The following is an 18,934-nucleotide window of genomic DNA, read 5'->3' as shown; positions in this document are numbered from 1 at the left end:
ACCAAGGGTTCCATATAGTTTGTGACCCAAATTAGATAACTTAAAACTTTCAGAGAGGGAACAGAAATAGAGCTGGTAGAGAGAGAGAGATTTGCCTCACTGCTTTTTGGGGGTTTGTTTTTGTTTTTGTTGTGTGACCCCATCTTGAAAGGGGGAAGAAGAACTCTGTCTCTTCTGTGCAAGACCGGATAGCTGTTTGTCAATGGAAGGAATACTTTCTCCAGCCATCTTGAGCCTCCCATACTCCTTAATGGCATTAGTCAGAAAGAAGGGGGCACAGTGAAAAGCCAAATCCTCTTCAGATGTCATTTGTGGCACCAGAAAAGCAGTGAAAAATAAAAAAAATCCAGACTCAGTTCTTCAACATGACCATGCTACTGTGGGCAATCTCTTTAGATTTTAATCTCAAACTTTGTTAAAACAGCTGTCCTAGTGCTTCGCTGCTTAGACAGCTCTGAACAGCTACACTGGGCAAGTGAGAGGTGGCATTAATTCAAAGACATGACACTTAATTGTCCTGCTGACACCTTAGTAGTGACTCAGCTGTGTAAGCATCTAAGAGCATTTTAAGAATCCTGAGTATTTCAACATACAGACAGGGTAGTTTGGGAAATAAAAACACCTAAAAGCCAGCTATGACACAGAGCAGCATCTAGGAGAGCTGTTTATACATCAGTAACCCTCCTGAATCCAAAGTATGCTCTGTCCTACTCTCTAAATCCTCCTTGTTCCACCAATGTAGGAGGTTTGTAGGATCATCCTCTGTGTTGCAAGTGACAAAACCTGAGACACCCTTTCCCTCACAACCTTCTCTTGATGCTCCTGTCTGACTCAGAGAAAAGTAGTACATGCTTCAGGAAAGAGATATTGGCCAGAAGCAAGTATTTTCACAGCCTGTACTAATTCTGCTGTATCAGAATAAAGACTGCAAGCTACATTCATCACGCTACCCTGGCACAGCTTTGGTCTGTCTCCCATGTTTCATCCTTCTGAAGCCTGGAAGCCAGTGGGCCTCTTGTCACCCTCTCCACATAATTCTCTTCCTTTCTTCGTTATTTTTCAAGCTTAGTGGCAGGGAGTTTCACCGTTCACCCCCTATTAACCCTTCCTATATTTAGTATTTATGTCAGAATCAAACAGTTCTTTGCTAGAGCAGTGAGCAGAGAAGGTGAAAGAAGTGAGTGGGAGACAGAGGTGGCTGCTGAGCTGGTACCTGCCCCAGGCAGGAGGAACTTGTCACCCTCTCCACATAATTCTCTTCCTTTCTTCGTTATTTTTCAAGCTTAGTGGCAGGGAGTTTCACCGTTCACCCCCTATTAACCCTTCCTATATTTAGTATTTATGTCAGAATCAAACAGTTCTTTGCTAGAGCAGTGAGCAGAGAAGGTGAAAGAAGTGAGTGGGAGACAGAGGTGGCTGCTGAGCTGGTACCTGCCCCAGTGGCAGAAGAATGAATAAAAAAAAAAAAAGGTACAACATGTCAGGCATCAAAAAGAAATGGCTCCACCATCACTGTTGATTCAGGGTCTCATAAGAAGGCAGTCAGCTCCAGAAGTGTTCTGACTTCTGAAGAACGGAATAAGAAGAGAACACTTTGAACTTCTGCCCAAGGCCCTACCTGCAGATTTTGGTTGACTTACAGAGAGCATCCAGCAAGCTTGCTCTGGCCTAGCATTATGCAGATGTGCTGAAGGACTGACAGTAATACCTATGTTGTGTGCAGAAATTCTTCCTACTTCCTCATTTCAACCTAAGTTCAGCCTGAACTTCCCAAGTTGTTGATTTTCTTCAGAGCATAGTTCAGGGCAGGACAAGATGCCTGGCAGGCAAATAATCCACACCTTTATTTTTGGCTCAGGTGCTACAGCATCAAGTGAGCAACTCCCTGTAACTCAAAGCTACTGAAACGCAGTACTGAATCACCCAATTCCATTAAGTTACCACTTTCCAGGAACTTCTCTGTAAGGATACAAGGGGCACTCAAGATTCTTCTGAAAACTCCCCACTGCTTCTGTAACCACGCTGCAGAGAAAAACAGCTTTCAGGGAGCAAGCTGATTCTACACCAGCAAAGAAACTATTGCCAGAGTCTAGGCCTTCTGTCTGCTGAATACTGCTATACATTGTTCCCACTTCACAGTCTCCTAAAACTGGCTGTGCATACAAACATTAGGTAGATCAAGGTCCACAAGACATTTCTGAATCAACAGCCAACAACAGATTTAAGAAGATGCTACTTATAAACAGAGAAGTCCACATTAACTGATTTGCACCCACTCAAGCTCTCAGAAGAGGATATTTCTGTCCTCCATGTGTTCCCTGAGAAGTCTAAGCTGAAAGAAATAAAAAAGTTACTTTACAGTCTATACTTACTTTCTCACTAAGAATTTTCAACAGAATGAAAACAAACTCTAGCTTATTATGGAATGGGTTTCAGTATGTTCTGCTTTCATTAGATGTTTCCTGTACTAAAGTATTTTTTGCTTTGGAAACCCTGCCACTGCAAGTCTTTGAAGAACATACTGAGGATTACCATCAGCAACCTTTCAGAAGAACATACCAGAAAGATGCCATGGTCCTAGTTATTCCAATCTCATTAACTGGGCAAGCAGGCAAGTGTTTGAAACAGACTGCAGAACATAAGGAAGTGCTTTTCTCCCAAAAAGGCTGCTCAGCAGAATGTACCACTGCAACACAAATGCAGATGTCGCTCTGAGACAGTCATGCTGTGTCACACAGGCAAGTATTAAACAAAGAATTGGGACATCTAGGAGAGTAAGTCTCAGCTCTCAGTTTCCTCCTCACCCAGCAACATTCTGCTCAGTCCTTTCAAACAGCATGAGCTGATCTAAGTTTATGGACCTGTTATCAAGGATGGCAACATACGGTTCAGCTACACATGGAATATTATTTTATTTAGATCAGCTATACATATTAATGTTATCTTGACAGCTACTATGAGAAAAATTGGACAACAGCTATTTTGCTAGAACCATGTTAATTAGCCAAAGACCAATGATTCTTGACTACCCTTACTTATTCTCTGGTAAGAGCCTGTGAAGGTATCTTGTTCACGTGGTGAAAAACACGCAGCAGCCATCAAAACCAGCCAGGGCAGCTGCTAATAATTGTCATGTAGAGTCTGTAGAGAAAAAGTCCTAAAAAAACTAATACAGGAGCCTTTGTGTTCCTCTTTGTCTGTGACATTCCTAATTCATCCAAAGGCATTGGCCCAATACACACACCCTTGTGTGTGAAAAGAAAAGAGGAACAGAGTTGAAACATTAGAGATCAAAACACGCCAGATCTACTCTCAGAGAAAACCACGCTGTGCACCTTGTTTTTAATAAACGTGGGAAAATAAAAGAGAACCTATAGATAGGAACAACTTTCTTATTGTGGAAATTCCACAGTAATCATTTATTTATTAGAAAATCTATTCAGTATAAGCAAAGAGATGCAAAAGACTGTTGAATAACTGACTAATTGCAAAACATGGATGTCTGCTTAAGCAGAGTCCAGCAGCCCCCAAGTTCAGACTGTGTTGCGAAGATCATGTCCCATGCCAAGTGACCAGCACTTGGATTTCAACTGCATGAAGTGGAGAACACCTGCTTTTGGATACCAAACCAGTTGTTCAATCCTTTTCATATAAGCCACCAGCTACAATGAACCATTCAATACGGAGCATGAAATGAGGGGTAGGCTATGGTTCAGCTTCTCCTGAACGCTTTCATTGCAAAAACCTCTACCAGTAGTATTCTCAGTTACAGATGAAGCAAACAAACTAGGTGTTAAACAAACAAAAGGCTAGATCAAATCCTCTTCTGAAAACAACCCAGCCTACAGCCAACACGGCAGCATAGCAGGAATATATGAATCTCTGCAAAGTAGGCAAATGCCAAAATTACTACCTGACACAAATCAGGTACAGCCTGTACACACCTTTATAAAACAAGGGTATTTATGTGGTGTTTGGAAGCGTGTGATGGAAATCTCTGTGCAGTGAGACAGCCTGATGTTGTACAGACGCATCAGCTGTGCTTATTCCCACACCAACCAAGCTCTGCAGCTCAAGTGCTGAATTAAAACAGCTCTACAACCATCATCACAGGGGCCGTGAAGCACTCCAGCAAGTCTGAGCCCAGTACTGACTTGCTGCAAGTTGGAAACCGTCCTCTGCTGAGCTGCCCCACAATGACAAAGAGAGTCTGTAGGATCAGTTATAGCTGTACTTGTAACCTTAGAGTGCTCCTGTAGCTTCCTTGTTCCTAAGCAACCAGTCTTATTCAAACAAGCTGCCTCCAATACTTCTGGCCATTACAGAGAGAAAACGCCTGAGCCCCTTTTTCTCTCCATCCCAACCAGTTTCAAGAGGTAGATCTAACAAGTTTGTTTAATCTTTTTCCCCTCCTTCCACCTGAAAGCAGCTGCAGGCCAGGTTGGTTTAAAGCTCATACCCCAAATAAGTAGCCTGATGCCTTTCCATGAGATCTGGGAGTGAAAAAAACCCAAACACTGAGTTGAGGGGGAAGTATCGTGAGTCTCCAAAATCACAGTAAGGGCATGAAGCTCAAATCCTAGAGAGCTCATAAGGTGTAAAGGCTGGACTGGGCATGATCAGAGACAGCAGATAAGTTTAGGAGCTGAACCCATACACAACCCACTGCAAATTTAAGGCACTCCTGTAATGTTCCACTTTCAAGCCCCAAGCTCTTCGACTTTTATCAAAATTCCTATTCCAAAGGCAATGAGCTTTTTCTTCTTCAGCACCTCAGTGTGAAAAGTACACATCCATCAATATCGCAGGTCCAACTGAGGAAGCTTCTCTGAAGTCAGATACATAAGAGTTCGGCCAAATTATTTTACAGAAACCACCATTCCCTCTCCTTTCTAGGGCACCCCTTCCCCATGTACAAAAAGGACAGGAGATCCTGGCGAGCCTCTCTCTGCTTTGAGGATGCATGCCATAAGAGTCTCTCATAAACACTACACATACCACAGTGAATCACATGGTACTCCATCTATTCTGGAGAAAAAGATTTAATCCATTTGAATAAAAATAATAATTAAAAAATCAAAAATTCCGTAAGTCTTGTATATTTCAAACCTCAAATTTCAGCTCAGCACACTTGCTGCAAGGAAGAAGCACGTTTTCAGTCTGTCTTCCCACAGCTCAGTACATGGTTGTTGGATGAAGTGATGCAAGGAACAAAAAACTTCCCATCAATTCCCACCAGAAGCTAAGTATTTGCACTTGTAAATACAGTCTATACGCTGACAGTGACGGAGCAGTAGTGAATGGGAACCAGCCATTCCAAGAACTACATGCTAATACATGACTACAGTCTGAGTCAAACTAGAACATCTAATTTTCATGGAGTACAAGATGTTCCTACTCACATTTGCCCCTTTATTTGGATTATGACCCCACAACTCAGAGCCAAAAGCAAACACATGTAACTTCTCTGTTTATGCAAGTCGGTGTCCAATATCATATTACAAATCCAGCTTTACTGGTGCATTTAACAAAACACACTAGATGTGAACTCAGGCAACTAAGGACCTGGCTCACATTCACTTCTACCATCTCTGCTGCCCCGACAGGGTGAAGATGAAGCAAGCAAAAATGGCTAGACCCAAGGTCACCAGATATTGCATCTCCAAGCCCAGGGACGGTCTCTCTACAGATTACTACATCAGCTAGGTCTGTAGGAACTTGCGCTGGAATGCAATTAAACAAAAGAGCACCGATGCTCATTTGTTAACAGAGTAAATCCAGCTTTTGATATTCAAAACCTAAAAAACAGTGATCTGTGAACTGAAATTACCTTTTAGAGACAATTTTTTTAACATCTTTGCCTCCAATAGCTACCTTACAGGTCTGTCTTCACCCTCCCCCCTCAAAGGCACTGGGAACCTGCTTCAGTTCCTCACTGTTTTGTACCGTTCTTTCTCCTGCTACAGAACACCTTTAGCGTCTCTGCAGCAGTATTTAAATAGACAGCAATGACATCTAGTGGCTTGTTAAGAATTTGCCTTACTAAATTTCCAGCTCATTTATTTTTAGAAAGTAGACAAAACACACAGCTCTCAGTGTTTCAGTTAGCTGCTTCCAACTACATAGACCAAAATTCTCTACGAACTCTTCCATAACACACACTCACCGTCATCTCCCCCAGCTCGCAGCATTTCCCCAATCCCTTGCTTGAAGCCTAGGAGGTGAGGTAGTAGGCCCAAGTTTGCTTTAGGCCTTGCCTGCACAACTACATTTCTTCAGCGTAAATCTAGCTACACATATTTGTTCTGGTTAAACGGGGCTGGGGCTCCCACCCACCCTTTTGGTTATGCTGTTCTCTAGCTGCATTAAACTAAATGGTAGAGGTTATTCACACAGACAAGGACAAGGCCCAAGGCCACATCATTTGTAACAGCTGGTACACAGTTCATTCACAGCTAAAGAACATACAAAGGACTGTGATTTCTAAAATGTAACTGTGCTGAAATTACAAGGAGAAAAGATAAAAATGCTATCCTGAAAGCAAGGAGGAAGAGATCTTGCAGATTAGATTTATGGGAGAGCAGTAAGCAGTTCACTTCCCTCCACCTCCCCAAAAACCCCTCTTACCTTTTTCACTGAGTGATGCTGCAAAATTGTCAAGAAGCACAGGTGAGTGGTTACTGAAACTTTTGAAGCATGTGACAATGTAAGGAAAGTTCAGAAGGTATCTTTATATAGCTTCCTGTACTATTGGCACTAGTCATTTAATCACTGCTGGAGTCTTTGCAGGCATTAACACTCTACAGCCTTGACAGTGAATGATCTAAAAGATTTTTCAGTTGACAATGGTGAGGAAGCATGAGATTTGTGGTATATGTATCTGGTGCACAAGCCTACAGCCCTCAGAGAATGTTGCATACTAGTCATTAAAAAAAAAATTACCTAGTTCTAGTTTTGTTAACCGAGACATATTAATACCTAAGACTGGAATCAGTAGGTTCTTGAGGTGCCTTCCCCTACCACTCCATCTCAGGCAAAGACTTGAGGGTTTTTATCTACTTGCTATGCCTCAGTTCCCGCAGACACACGCTTCTTCCAATATTATGGATGAGCAGATCTCCCTGGAATCATCTATAAGCAAATAATATCGCTAATCTTCAGAGCACAACAGAAACATTTAGCAATGCAACTGTTCTGTAGCACTAATAGGAAAAGAATGGAGGACTATAGTAATTCTAATATACCAAGAAAGCATCCCGTAAAAACCCAAAAGTAAAGAGATGGAACAAGTACTAAGAACGTTTCAAAGAAAATAAATAACTTGAAATTAGTCCCTGCATCACAATGAGCTGCTACTCATGTTTCTGCTGAAGGGCAGAAAAACAGCCACTTGCCTTCGACCAGAAACTGGTTTGGGTGGGGGGGCTACTGTTGCTTTATAATGACATATACAACCTTAAATATCACACTGCTTACATGAAAAGATGATGATTCAGGAGTGGCCAGTTATAACAGGTTTAATGCTGAACTTTAAAAGACATCACATTTAGTTTTCATCACAAATTCTTCTGGCAGACCCATCGACTTATTTATACTCATTCTGGATAGCAAAAGGCTATCCAGAGCCAAAGAAAACTACAGCATGTGGGGTTTCTGAATCACTGCTTAATGGAACCACTGTAACAGTGGTTTCTGATAAGCCAGCAACAAACACTACCAGGTGGTAATGAGACTGCCTGTCCCATGGCTCCAACAATGAAAAGAGGATTTCAAAACCTCAGGTCTTCCCACTGTCAGCTCTGTTTTTTATTACTCGTGTCATTTTCCACAGATAAAATTCATTCATTCCAGGCTGAAGCTCCCAACAAAAGCATGGATATTCTTCTGGAGCTGTGAACAGTTATCAAAATTCTTAGGTCAGCTCCTTGAGGAAACCAATTTATATTCCCTTTCAATGATGTGAAGACCCATTTCTACAACGCTATGAACAGGGTAAGTGACTAGCAGATTGAGAGAGGTACTCAAGACAAGCACATACATGCAAGTGAAAGAACTGAAGAGGTTTTTCAGAAGACAGTATTTTCTATTGCCTTAATTACAGGAATCATAATTTTTCATTTAGACCATTCCATTCTTTTGCCAATTACTACCTTTGTGATTCACCCCAAACAGCGGAACTTCATTAAAATTTTAGTTTCTTCAAAAATCAAACAAGGAACCCTTGCTAAATCGCTAAGGAAAACTTTTTGTTCCCTCACCCACAATGTAGTGATCGCCACCTTCTGGGAAGAATTTTCCAAGTCTGAGCAATAGACAGAAGTATCGACGTGCAGCCATCTCCAGAAAGTATCAAATACTGTCAGGAAGGCAAAAGACTGCCTGGTCACAAGGTACTGGCTTCAAATGGCAAAGCAAATTCCATACCAACAGAACTTTTCTGCAGTCTACCTTTGAGGGAACCTATGACTAGATCTCTAGTCTAGTGCTCAGGTACAGCTTGAAGAGGACCACAGCAGGACAATACAAATGGGCTGCGTTCCTGCTTGCACAGTATCAATTGAAAGATTACTACTGCATATATCAATTTTGGTTTGGGGTGAAGACAAAACCAAGACCCACTATGCAAAGACAGTCATAGTAGAAATAGGATGGAGAGAGGGAAGAAGGGGTGAACAGGCTAGGAAGTATTGCCAGAAAAAAAGTGAAGAGTACCTAGAGAAAATTCATATGTATGGGCTTGTCCATAAAGCTTGTGGGAAAGAGAATTATACACCTTGAATTGCAGGCAAATGACTTAAGTGTATTATGAGACACTCCTGCTTGAGAATTATACACATTCTTATATTACATTGTGTAGAAACATATATTTGTCTAGCATGATGTTTACAAAATATATATGCAAGAGCATTTGTCCTTTCATGTTCTTTCCATGTATGTGGTTACAGACTCTCAGCAAAAAGGAAACAGAAGACAATTCTAGCTTTGAAAGTGATGAATGAAGACTACACTGCTTAGTGTTCCTCACTACCTTTCCCTTTAAGCTTGTCTTCACCAAAACAAATACCCCATAACAAGGAAGAGAAGTCATAGGCTGTTCCCAATTCCTTCTGGACAACAAGGCACTCCATTAGCTTCACACTGAGAACCTCAGAAGAACTGCAAGCAGCAAATATCTGCTAAAAAATATTCCAGTAGGTTAGCACTAACTATTGTTCAAGTTCTTAGACAGCCATAGCTATAGCTCCCCATTTTCAAGACTAGTTTACTGTAATCCTGAAAACAAGACCTCACTACTCTTTCCTTAGAGTTCCACAGGAGCCACTGTGTTCCTGCTTCTGGAGGTTATATTCCCACCACAGAAGTTTCACAAGCTGTGAACAAAACCACTCTGGTGCATTGACAGTTGCAGATTTGGAAAACTACAGCCAGCTTTGCATCTCCTCTTCATACTTTTGGGGATCAATAAAAGGTTTGTCAATGGACCGGATCATCAGCTCACCACAGTACACACATTCAGCCGCCACAATGTCATCAATGTCAGCTTTGATCTGTTCCCGGCTCTGCTGCCCCTTCCCCAAGCTAATGGTATCTGCGTCCTTGGGACGATGGTGGCTCTTGGAAGGCTGACTGGTAGCTGCCAGCTTCTTCTGAAGATCTTCAAGTTTTGCCTGCTTATAGGCAGGAAGGTTTGGGAAAACTGCTTGGAGGAGACAGTCATAGTGAAACATGTGACCACACAGGAAAAGGTAAAAAGGGCGGTTTAGAAGTGGAAAGTCACATGCAGCACATTTTTCCTGAGGCTCCACAGAGCCATACTTATTCCTCATTTCCTGGATGTCCTCTCGGATTCTCTTGGCACTCTGTGTGGCTTCCTCCATCTCCCTTTTAAGCTCCTCAATGTGTTTGTTGTAGTCCTCCAGGGAGTTACAGATTGCCTCCTTGAAATGGTCAATAGTGACAAAGTCTGGAAAGAATGGCAGGACGTCTTCAATCTTCAGCAGGGCACAGCTGGAGAGGCAGGCCATTGCCTTTTTGACATCCTTCTCTTCCTGAACAACATGGCGAGCAATCTTCAACCAGAGCTTCTTCCGGAGTTCCTCATCATCTTCAGGGAGATCTGCACAGGACTTGGCAAGATCAACATCCACCTAGAAGTTGCACAAACAAGGAAACTGAGTTAAGCTTCCCTCTTCATTTATCCACCATTCAGCTTCAAAGCCTGCTGTCCATTATAGGAGGCATTAATAGAAAACTTCTATTGCTCTCTCTCATTGCCTAGGGCTGCACTACTGACCTGCTCCTTATTTACATGTCAAACACCTCTCCTCTCCACCAGTATTACTCCCTGGAGATTTGCTTGCTACCCAGCAGAGAACAACAAAGCCCAGCACTACAATAAGGACAAATCCATGTTACAGTATCTTTGCTGACCACACATTTCAGCAAAGACATAGCAATGCCAATAGAAAATATTCCAACATCTCCCTGAAGGTCAGACTAAGCTGACAAAGGCATTCTTCTGAGATGACTATCATAGCTAGGAATAGGAAGTAATTAGAATCCTGAACAATAGCTATACAAGTCTTGCATAAATGCAGAGATGTTAAAGGTATTTTATTTTAGAGACTGAGCTTAAGACAGACAGTACTTCCCCTTGTACTTTCCATGCCCCTACCCTTAATTATGGCTTGTCACAGTCAGCTGTCTACTTAAAACAATTGTGAAAGCACAGAAGTATGTTAACAGAGACAGGTCTTTCTTCCTAGACTTAGCTGCACAACTCCTGTACTGATGAGTCCGTCCAGTTCCTCTCAATGCTTGGTTGTTCAAGATAACTTGAACAAGCTACATTCCTATATATCATAGCATGCATGCACAGACACACACATACCTGTAAGGCAAGATCCACAGCCTCCTCATATAATTCCATCACTTTGTAAATATGGACACATGCATGGTTGTGCCCATGCTCTGCACACAGGCGCAATGCATACTTCAGGTCATAGTGGATCCTGTTTGGGTTGGTTCCTGCTTGCTCCAGGTATGATAGCAGCGAGTCCGGCCGACACAAAGCATAAAGAGACAACAGGTAGTTGTGAATGGCTTGCTGGGTTTCCTCCAACTGATAGACACAGAACTCCATATATCTAATGGCTTCATTGATCTGCTGGGTGCTGGCACTCTGGCTATAGTTAACAAGGGCTGGAATAAGGTTCCTGGCATCCAGCCTAGAGCCCATAGAAATCCAAGCATCAACTACCTTCTTGGGAATATGCTGGATGAGGACTGGAGAGAACTTGTAGAACAGCTTCTCATCTCTGTGCCTGGACAGCACATTTAGAGCTTCATCGTACTCATCATGCTGGCAGTGGTGAGCTACTACACGCTCGTAGTCTTGCATGATGACTGCGAAGTAGACCATGTGCTCTGTGTCCCCATGGCTTGCCAACAGCTCATAAATAGATGCCCGGTTATTAAATAGACAGTCTTTGTTTTTTGGACTGCTCAGGAAAGTGCGAAACTTCTCACGTGTATCCAAATAGAGATTTCGCTGTGAGGGATCTCCTTCCAATATACCTAGCCAGTTCAGGTACAGCTCCGTTAACCACGTGGTCAGCAGAGTTGTCTGTGTTTTCTCAGAAGGCTTTAGGTTACTTAGCTTCTTAATCAGAAACTCCATCAGGGCCTCTTCTTGCTTGGCTTCAATGAACTTAAGGGCAATTTCCTCAAAGTAGTTCTGGGTCAGCGCATAACATTTGGCACTATCTAGATACCTCTTGTTTTGGAAGCAGTGCTCTGCCTCTTTTGCCAGCACAATATCTAGGCACTCTGGACGGTCTTTACAATACTCTTTGGCTAAATCAAATTTGTTCATATTCATATACATCTTCCACACATCTCTAGATTCCCGCTGGACATGGTAGCGGAACACTACTTTCTCAGTGTGGATCCATATCTGCTGGACTGTGGGATCTTTGATCATGCGTGTCAGTAAGCCAAACTTCTCCAGGAACAGATCTTGAAAAACAACCTGCCCATTCAGAGTGCATACAGCCTTCACCCGATCAGGCAGCAGCAACAGGAAGTGGAACTGGGTAAGTACAATGGATATTGGCTTGTTCACAGTTATGTCAATATCAGAAGGATAAACCCAGACCCGTTCATCACTCAAAATTGAATCAGGACGGCTATAATCCAATGTACCGTATAAAACACCATTTCCCATCATCCAGGCAAAGGAGCGTGGGTTGGAGCGCAGTTTTGGGGTGTAAAAGGCTATCTCACTGAAACCAAAGCTGGCTGGAAACTCCCGGAAGCTGGGCAAATGGTCAGCATGCATAGCAAATATGGAGCTGAAGCCTTGCTGCTCTGTCCCTTCAGGCATTTTGCCAACAAACTGGAAGAGTCTCTTTCGAGTGGTGGCTATAATAAAAAATTTCCCTTCTATCCCTCGTTCAATCTCCAAGCAGCAAACTGGGGCAGGTCCTGATTCCTCCTCCAGAGTGTAGACCTGTCGGAAGTACTGGTCAGGATTAGTGCTGAAGAGGCTTCCCTCACTGACAGAGATTTCAGCTTCGTAGATCTGCCCCTGGGTTGTCCCCACCAGGATAGGCCCAGTGTTGGTCTCTGAACCAAGAAATTTGTTCCAGCCCACACTTTCAATCAAGTGGCCTTTCCAGCGGGAGAGTGCTCGCACTTTCTGAACGCTTCTGTTCAGGTAAAGGCATTCACTGGTGTTCAGAGCAATCAGGAGATGAGAGCCTGCCAACAGGAGAGGGGTATGGGAAGGAGAAGGAGAGAAGAAATTAAGACTGTGCCTAAGCAAGCCAAATTCCTGAGGCTTCGAATCCTCACATTTGATAAGCTCCAATATCAACATACTTAATCCAAGACTTTCCCAGGCGTTCATAGGAATGTGGGGGATTTCCATACTGGATCAGAATGGTAGTCCATATGTTGCAAACTTAAATTACTAGTCCCAGATGCTTCAGCGAGACGGTATTCTTCTGTTTCAATAAGTGTTCTAAGGACAAACAGTTCCCAGAATTCTCTCCTATCCCTGGCAGTTGGTGACAGATATGAGCATCTCTTTCCAAACTTTTGTTTTGTTTTTTAAAAATCAGTCAAGGCTACAGTGAGCTGCAGATGTTTTTACAGTCCTTTTTAAAAATTCTTATATAAACACATACAGCACAGGGTGACTGCAAAGATTTCATTGGTTTTAGCAGCCGTGCTCAGAACAGCCTAATTGCATGTGTTCATTTCAGAGAGTTCAAAAGCAACAACATACACACAACAAGCCAGTGTTTTCTAATAGCACAGGGGCAAATCAGTAGGCAGGGCCCCTGGGCAATGGAGTCCTGCCCACAGAAGAACCACCTGTTCTCTTTGTGTTCTGTCAATAAGGAGAACTCCTTCACCAGTACTTGTTATGCACATTCAATTGCATCTGCTGCCAACCACTGTCTGTAAATATACACAGTCCATTGCCTCACCTGTGTGGTCCAAAAACATCTTGTAGACTTTGGCTTCATCTTTGCGTCCCACCTCTACCTGATTAGGTTCATCTGGCTTCCCAAGATCAATCCTGCGAAGAGAAACCATGAAAGCATGCCTCCAACAAAAGTTCACATAGGCGTAATTGCTTACTGTTTTCCATATTGGGTTCATGGCTTCTTACTCAGTTTGTAACTGTAAGTTTTCTAGCAACTTAAGAAAAAAAAAGGCAGGTGAAAACAAGCAATAACTTCAGGTCTCTGGCAGCATTACCTGAGAAGGGTGTCTTTGCCAAGGCTCATACAGAGCTGGTTAGAGGAGACCACTAAGCTGTTAATTTTCTCTGGAGGAGCAAAATCAATCCTTTGCTTGTTAAATATTGGTGTTTCCTTCTCCAGTCGTGCATTCACATATCCTGGAGAAAGAACATGAACACTTAAAAACAAAACAAGACAAAAACCCACAACAACCACCCCACACTACATCAAAATCTAACCTAAAAGACTAGAAGGATCATCGCCTGTTCCAAGTTTTACTGAAAAGGGGGTGTGCTCCATGGAGCCTGAACACAGAGAGCAGCACTCATGTAGATATGTATACTAGGAAAGAAAAGTAGTAATACGCTTTGCTGTCTTGTCACAGAACTGCAAACTCTTCACAAGCATTAACTTGAAAGCACACAGAATTCCAGGGGAAGCCACAAAACCGTCACATAAACCGCATAAAAAGCTGAAAATGAGAGTAGAATCACAAAGTAATTTGTTTTTCTTAGTTGACAGTTTATTTGTTCAAGACAGGAAAGAATGGCTGGTATTACATAAGACACAAAGAGGGCTCTGGTTTGACACTCCCATACAAGCTACCCAAGAGACCACTGTGGCGTTAATTGAAATATATTTCTCTCTTATTCTGTGTTGGAATGGAATGAGCTACCATACTTGACATCCATCGTTCACAAGCTAAAGCTATTTTTAAAGCCATGTTGAGTTTTTTTGTATTCACATAGCAGACTTCATCATAGAGAGAAGACTGTTGGATTATTTGCTGCACGGAACACAGCTGGAGGTCACAATGCTGCTTTTAACCATAACCCTATAACACTATCCTAATTGCAACTTTCCAGTTGTGGCTGGAAGGCATGCAAACTACTTATTAGAGCCAAAACAATAACCAAGACCTGGTGATTGCTGAATCAATGCTCCAATCTTGGCATAAATTGCTTCCTGAGCCAAAACTCATTCAGACTGGGATTTGCCATGAAACAGTAAACCAAGATGGAGCCAGAATAACCTAATCCTCAGATCCTTTTGAAAACCACGCCTGACTTCTAAGAAATGCCCAATTAAGTTAAGGTTAGAGTTAAGGGTTGAAGTTTGACAAGACATGGCCACCCTATGGGACACATGTTGCGTTTTAAGCCCAACCAAGCAACCTGACAAATCAACAAACTGAAAATGGGAGTGTGTACAACCACAGCAAGTTACCTCATGCGACTAAGTAAGTATTCAGCTAGTCAGTTTAGTCCCAACCAGCTTGGGAAATGTGGCATCCATAGGAAGGCATGTTGAGGGATTACTTATGAAGGAGATCTAGGTGGCAAAGGCAGAGAATGGAGAAGTAAGGTCTGACTTGAGAGAAGTGACATACTTCTGCAGAAATATGTTAATAAATAAACAAATAAATTAAAAAACCTTAGAAATCTATTGCTTTAAAAACCTCTTATGATCTTCAGTGCAGATGGGCAAAGCACAAGATGCAGTTCAAACTCTAAGACTCGTTCCTTTGGCTACGACAAAGGCAAAAGCCCAGCCGTAGGCAGGCGGTCAACAAACTGAAACTTTTGAGACAGGTGAACCTGTAACACCACGTGGCAGCACAGCGAAGCAGCATGACAGATTCAGTTTTCACTGAAGACAGTAGACCTCTGCACCCAAATACATGGGACTTGCAGAGACCATGCCATTCTATTCCTAAATGAGGACAGCACTCTTTATGGACTTCCTATGAGGAAGCAAAAAACTACAAAAGAGCTCAGATATGCCAGTGAACTGCAAAATAAGAAGGCATTTGTATAAAACCAAAACCAAGTGATGATACTCATTAGCAAAATCCTGGAACATATGCGCGTCCACAAATAGATCTTATCACAAAGTTTCATCCATCTGTCCCATGAGACAGGTTTTCCCAATGACTGAATTTCCCATACGCACAAAGTCTTACATAACCCTCTGACAAAGAAAACAGCAGAGGATCTCAGTCTGACCACACTACCTCAAGCTAGAAAGCAAGACAGATTTATACATTGCTAGGTTAACCCATCTGCTTTGCTTCACGTGCGAGTGAAGGATTTCTAAAGCAAGCAGATCCATGCAGCAGTTAGCCTGGACAGGACGATTAAAAACGAAAAGAGCTATAGCAAGGTAAGGCCATTCACGGCCAAATTAGCTAACTAGGAAGATGTAAACTTAAAGAAAAAAGAAACCTGGGATTGTGTCTCAGAGGAAACAGGCTGCTTCCATTCTAAAGAGCATAGGCCTGACACTCTCTAGACTGGGACTAACAGCACCACTTCAAAGCACACTCAATACCTATAACCTCCCCCAAATTATCCTGAAAAACACTAATTTCAGCCATGTTGCCGTTGAAAAGGCCAGTGTAGTAGTGGAAAGCAGCCTGCTAACACTACAAATCCTTTAATTGCCTGTTGTACCAACGCCTTCTCCTTGCCTCTGCCTCAACACCAGACCAGCTGCGGGATCTTTAAAGCATTCTTGTTTTAGAGGAAAGATGCACATGCAGGAACAGACAAAGCAACCACAATCTGAGTAGGCAGCCTTTTGCCCAGCACATACGTTTTTTTCTTACACGTTGATCCACATCTTAAACATTACCCACTTATGCAGTTCCTTCCAGTTCTTTCCGGTTAAGCAAAACAGATGTTCTTCATTTCAGATTAAGGAGCTGCAATGCCAAGGCTTAAATTTGCTGGTATGAACTGCGGTTCAAACCGTGCAGACAAAACTCCCAAGCTGCAGATTCATATGATGTCACAGCTAACCAATAAATATAAATACATATTTTTATATATAAAAAGGAAGGATTACTCTGATGGGAAAAACCCCCACACCAATGGATCGCCAACTCACATTCATTCAGGCAATCCTGAATTTTTTTTCAGATTGCCATCAGGCAAAACAAGGCTGACTGAGGCAGCAAGGAAACCCAAACACAGGAAGGAAAGGGAGCAGCTAGCACCTACACACAGGTAGGGGTTTGAGTTGGGGTAAGTTTGGTTTTTTTTACTCAGTCATAGTTCAAGCCAGTGGATTGGATTCCAGCATTCTGGACTCTTTAGAACCATACCCATTACAATTATAACAACTGTAGGATCATCATCACTAACATGAGGATTTTAGCTAGCGTCCATAACAGGAGAAGGATGCACTTCTTTAGCTTACAGTTCTCTGTACAAAGGAGATGTCTATTTTATAACATGCATTCCTTTCAAACAGTCCGCTCCGTCATCCTGACCCCCAATGTCCCTCTTCTGTTCAGGCGAGATTCTACTGTGGTATTTCCCACCCTGATTTCTGGGGAAATCTGTGTTTTTCCTTAAAGCTTTTAATCTATTCAGAGATCTAAGCTCACCAACATCAGTCACGTCTAGTGGGTCAAAGTAGGTCTTTTCATGCTGGAACTGCAGTACTTGAAGTTTACAGTGCAGCAGTACTTTAGGTTGGCAACAGAGTCACTGCTTGGTTACCTACAACTTTGAGAAACAGCACCTGCAGTTTAACAAGCACAGGGAACAACTAACTGAAACAGAGGAGTAAGTTTTAACATCTTCCAAAATTTCCAACCTAACCTTTAGGACTGCTTTCAGGAAGTTAACTATTTACTTACATATTTTTCCAAAATCCATTTGCTTAAACTTCAGATTGCCCACAACTTCTACCAGCCCAAGTTTTGCTCAGAATCACCAGTGCAATCTGATTTAAGAATAATTAAAATCCTGATTAGGCTGTGCCTTTGCAATTAAGCAGTTTCCAAAACTTCCTTTGCCAACATCAATTGTCAGCAAACAGACAGATTTCTCAACTGTAAGACAGCCATGACCGAAGACAGTGTTGCAGCAGTCAAGATGAAAAGCTGAGCCCTTGAAAATTTATTTTCAGTAACACAACTTGTCCCAACACTGTTTTGTACAACAGCTATTCAGGACACTTATTCTTTACCTAACGTTACACAACAAAATAACTATGCATGTTAAAACAAACACAGGGAACATATCTACTTCAGTACCTAGACTCAGAGTAATTCTGTCTGTGTATTTATACTCAATAATATACATAGTATGACATAATTCATCAGTTCTTACCGCATACATAAACCTCGCAACCTGGTTTCCCCAAAGGTTAACAGTGGGCAACGCTATATGAGGAAAAAACTTGAAGGAACGTGTCCATGCATTTCCAAACTTGTAACTCAAAAACGCCAGCTCCGCACAGCAGCTGGTACTACCACGACAATACCAGGTAGAACAGAATCCTCTCATAACCTGTGTTTCCCTGCCACACTCAATAAAATGTTGTGAGGTAGCATCTGATAGGGAACAGTTATTGAGCCTAATAAAACTTGAATTTATCATGGAATATACCTGCCATTTGTTTGCTTTCTCTCACATGAAAGAAACAACTGACTGGTCATCACACTGTTACTTTAAATTGACTGTACACCTCCCTGAATAGCACATTATACCAAAGCTTCACAGACCTTGACAGAAAAGTTTAACAGTGATATAGATTGCTTTCTTGGTAATCTTCTTCAGCAGTAACCTTGCCATCATGTTGTCAGCCTAAGGGAACCACTCCAAATAAAATGAAGCCTTTGGTAAACTGCCCCTGGGTTAGGAAACTAACTGTGCAGGTACAACTGTGCACACAGCCAGAATACTGTGGCTGTAACAGCTGGGTTCCAGAGGAGTTAAAAAATAAAAGAAGGCAAGCTGATGAGATGATCTCACACAACTACCACAGCTCTGAACTGAATAGTGGTGAGGTGCGGTTATAATTTGTGACTACGAAGGCATGCCACTTCATGTACACGTTTCCACCACACCCCACTTCACGGCACGAGGGGGTATGGCCTTATGAAGCTCTCCCACAGATAACCAGCACCTCAGTTTTGCTAAGATGATCTGCATCACCCCTGAGCTTCATCAGGAATCGAGCGTCCCCTGCGTCAAAACATTTCACACAGCAAATGATGGAAAAACAAATCGCAGCTGAACATTATGCCACATACACAGCGATACCTCTTTTACTGGATACATTCCCCACAGCCTGTCATGTCTTACTCCCCACCCCGCCCCCAACTAATGAGCTGCCACCTTGCCTCCCCCCTCCCAGCAGGAAAACCCACAGCGGGGCTCCCCGTA

At 42.5% G+C, this 18,934-nt stretch overlaps 1 protein-coding gene across 1 annotated transcript in view; it reads right to left on the bottom strand.

Moving 5' to 3' along the window:
- Positions 1 to 7,787: 7,787 nt before the first annotated feature.
- The window catches only part of VPS18 (VPS18, CORVET/HOPS core subunit), a 20,028-nt gene continuing 8,881 nt past the window's right edge, over positions 7,788 to 18,934 (bottom strand). The window contains exons 2-5 of the mRNA XM_009277599.1: positions 13,771 to 13,912; positions 13,497 to 13,588; positions 10,892 to 12,762; positions 7,788 to 10,148 (exon numbers count right to left, since the gene is read on the bottom strand). Coding sequence (XP_009275874.1) covers positions 9,420 to 10,148; positions 10,892 to 12,762; positions 13,497 to 13,588; positions 13,771 to 13,912 — 2,834 coding nt within the window. The 3' untranslated portion in view covers positions 7,788 to 9,419. The remainder of the gene's footprint in view (positions 10,149 to 10,891; positions 12,763 to 13,496; positions 13,589 to 13,770; positions 13,913 to 18,934) is intronic.

Source organism: Aptenodytes forsteri, unplaced genomic scaffold, assembly GCF_000699145.1.
Source record: "Aptenodytes forsteri isolate BGI_AS27 unplaced genomic scaffold, ASM69914v1 Scaffold146, whole genome shotgun sequence".
Classification (NCBI taxonomy): domain Eukaryota; kingdom Metazoa; phylum Chordata; class Aves; order Sphenisciformes; family Spheniscidae; genus Aptenodytes; species Aptenodytes forsteri.
Note: the sequence above shows the minus strand (reverse complement) of the source record. Positions and strands in the feature narration are given on the sequence as shown.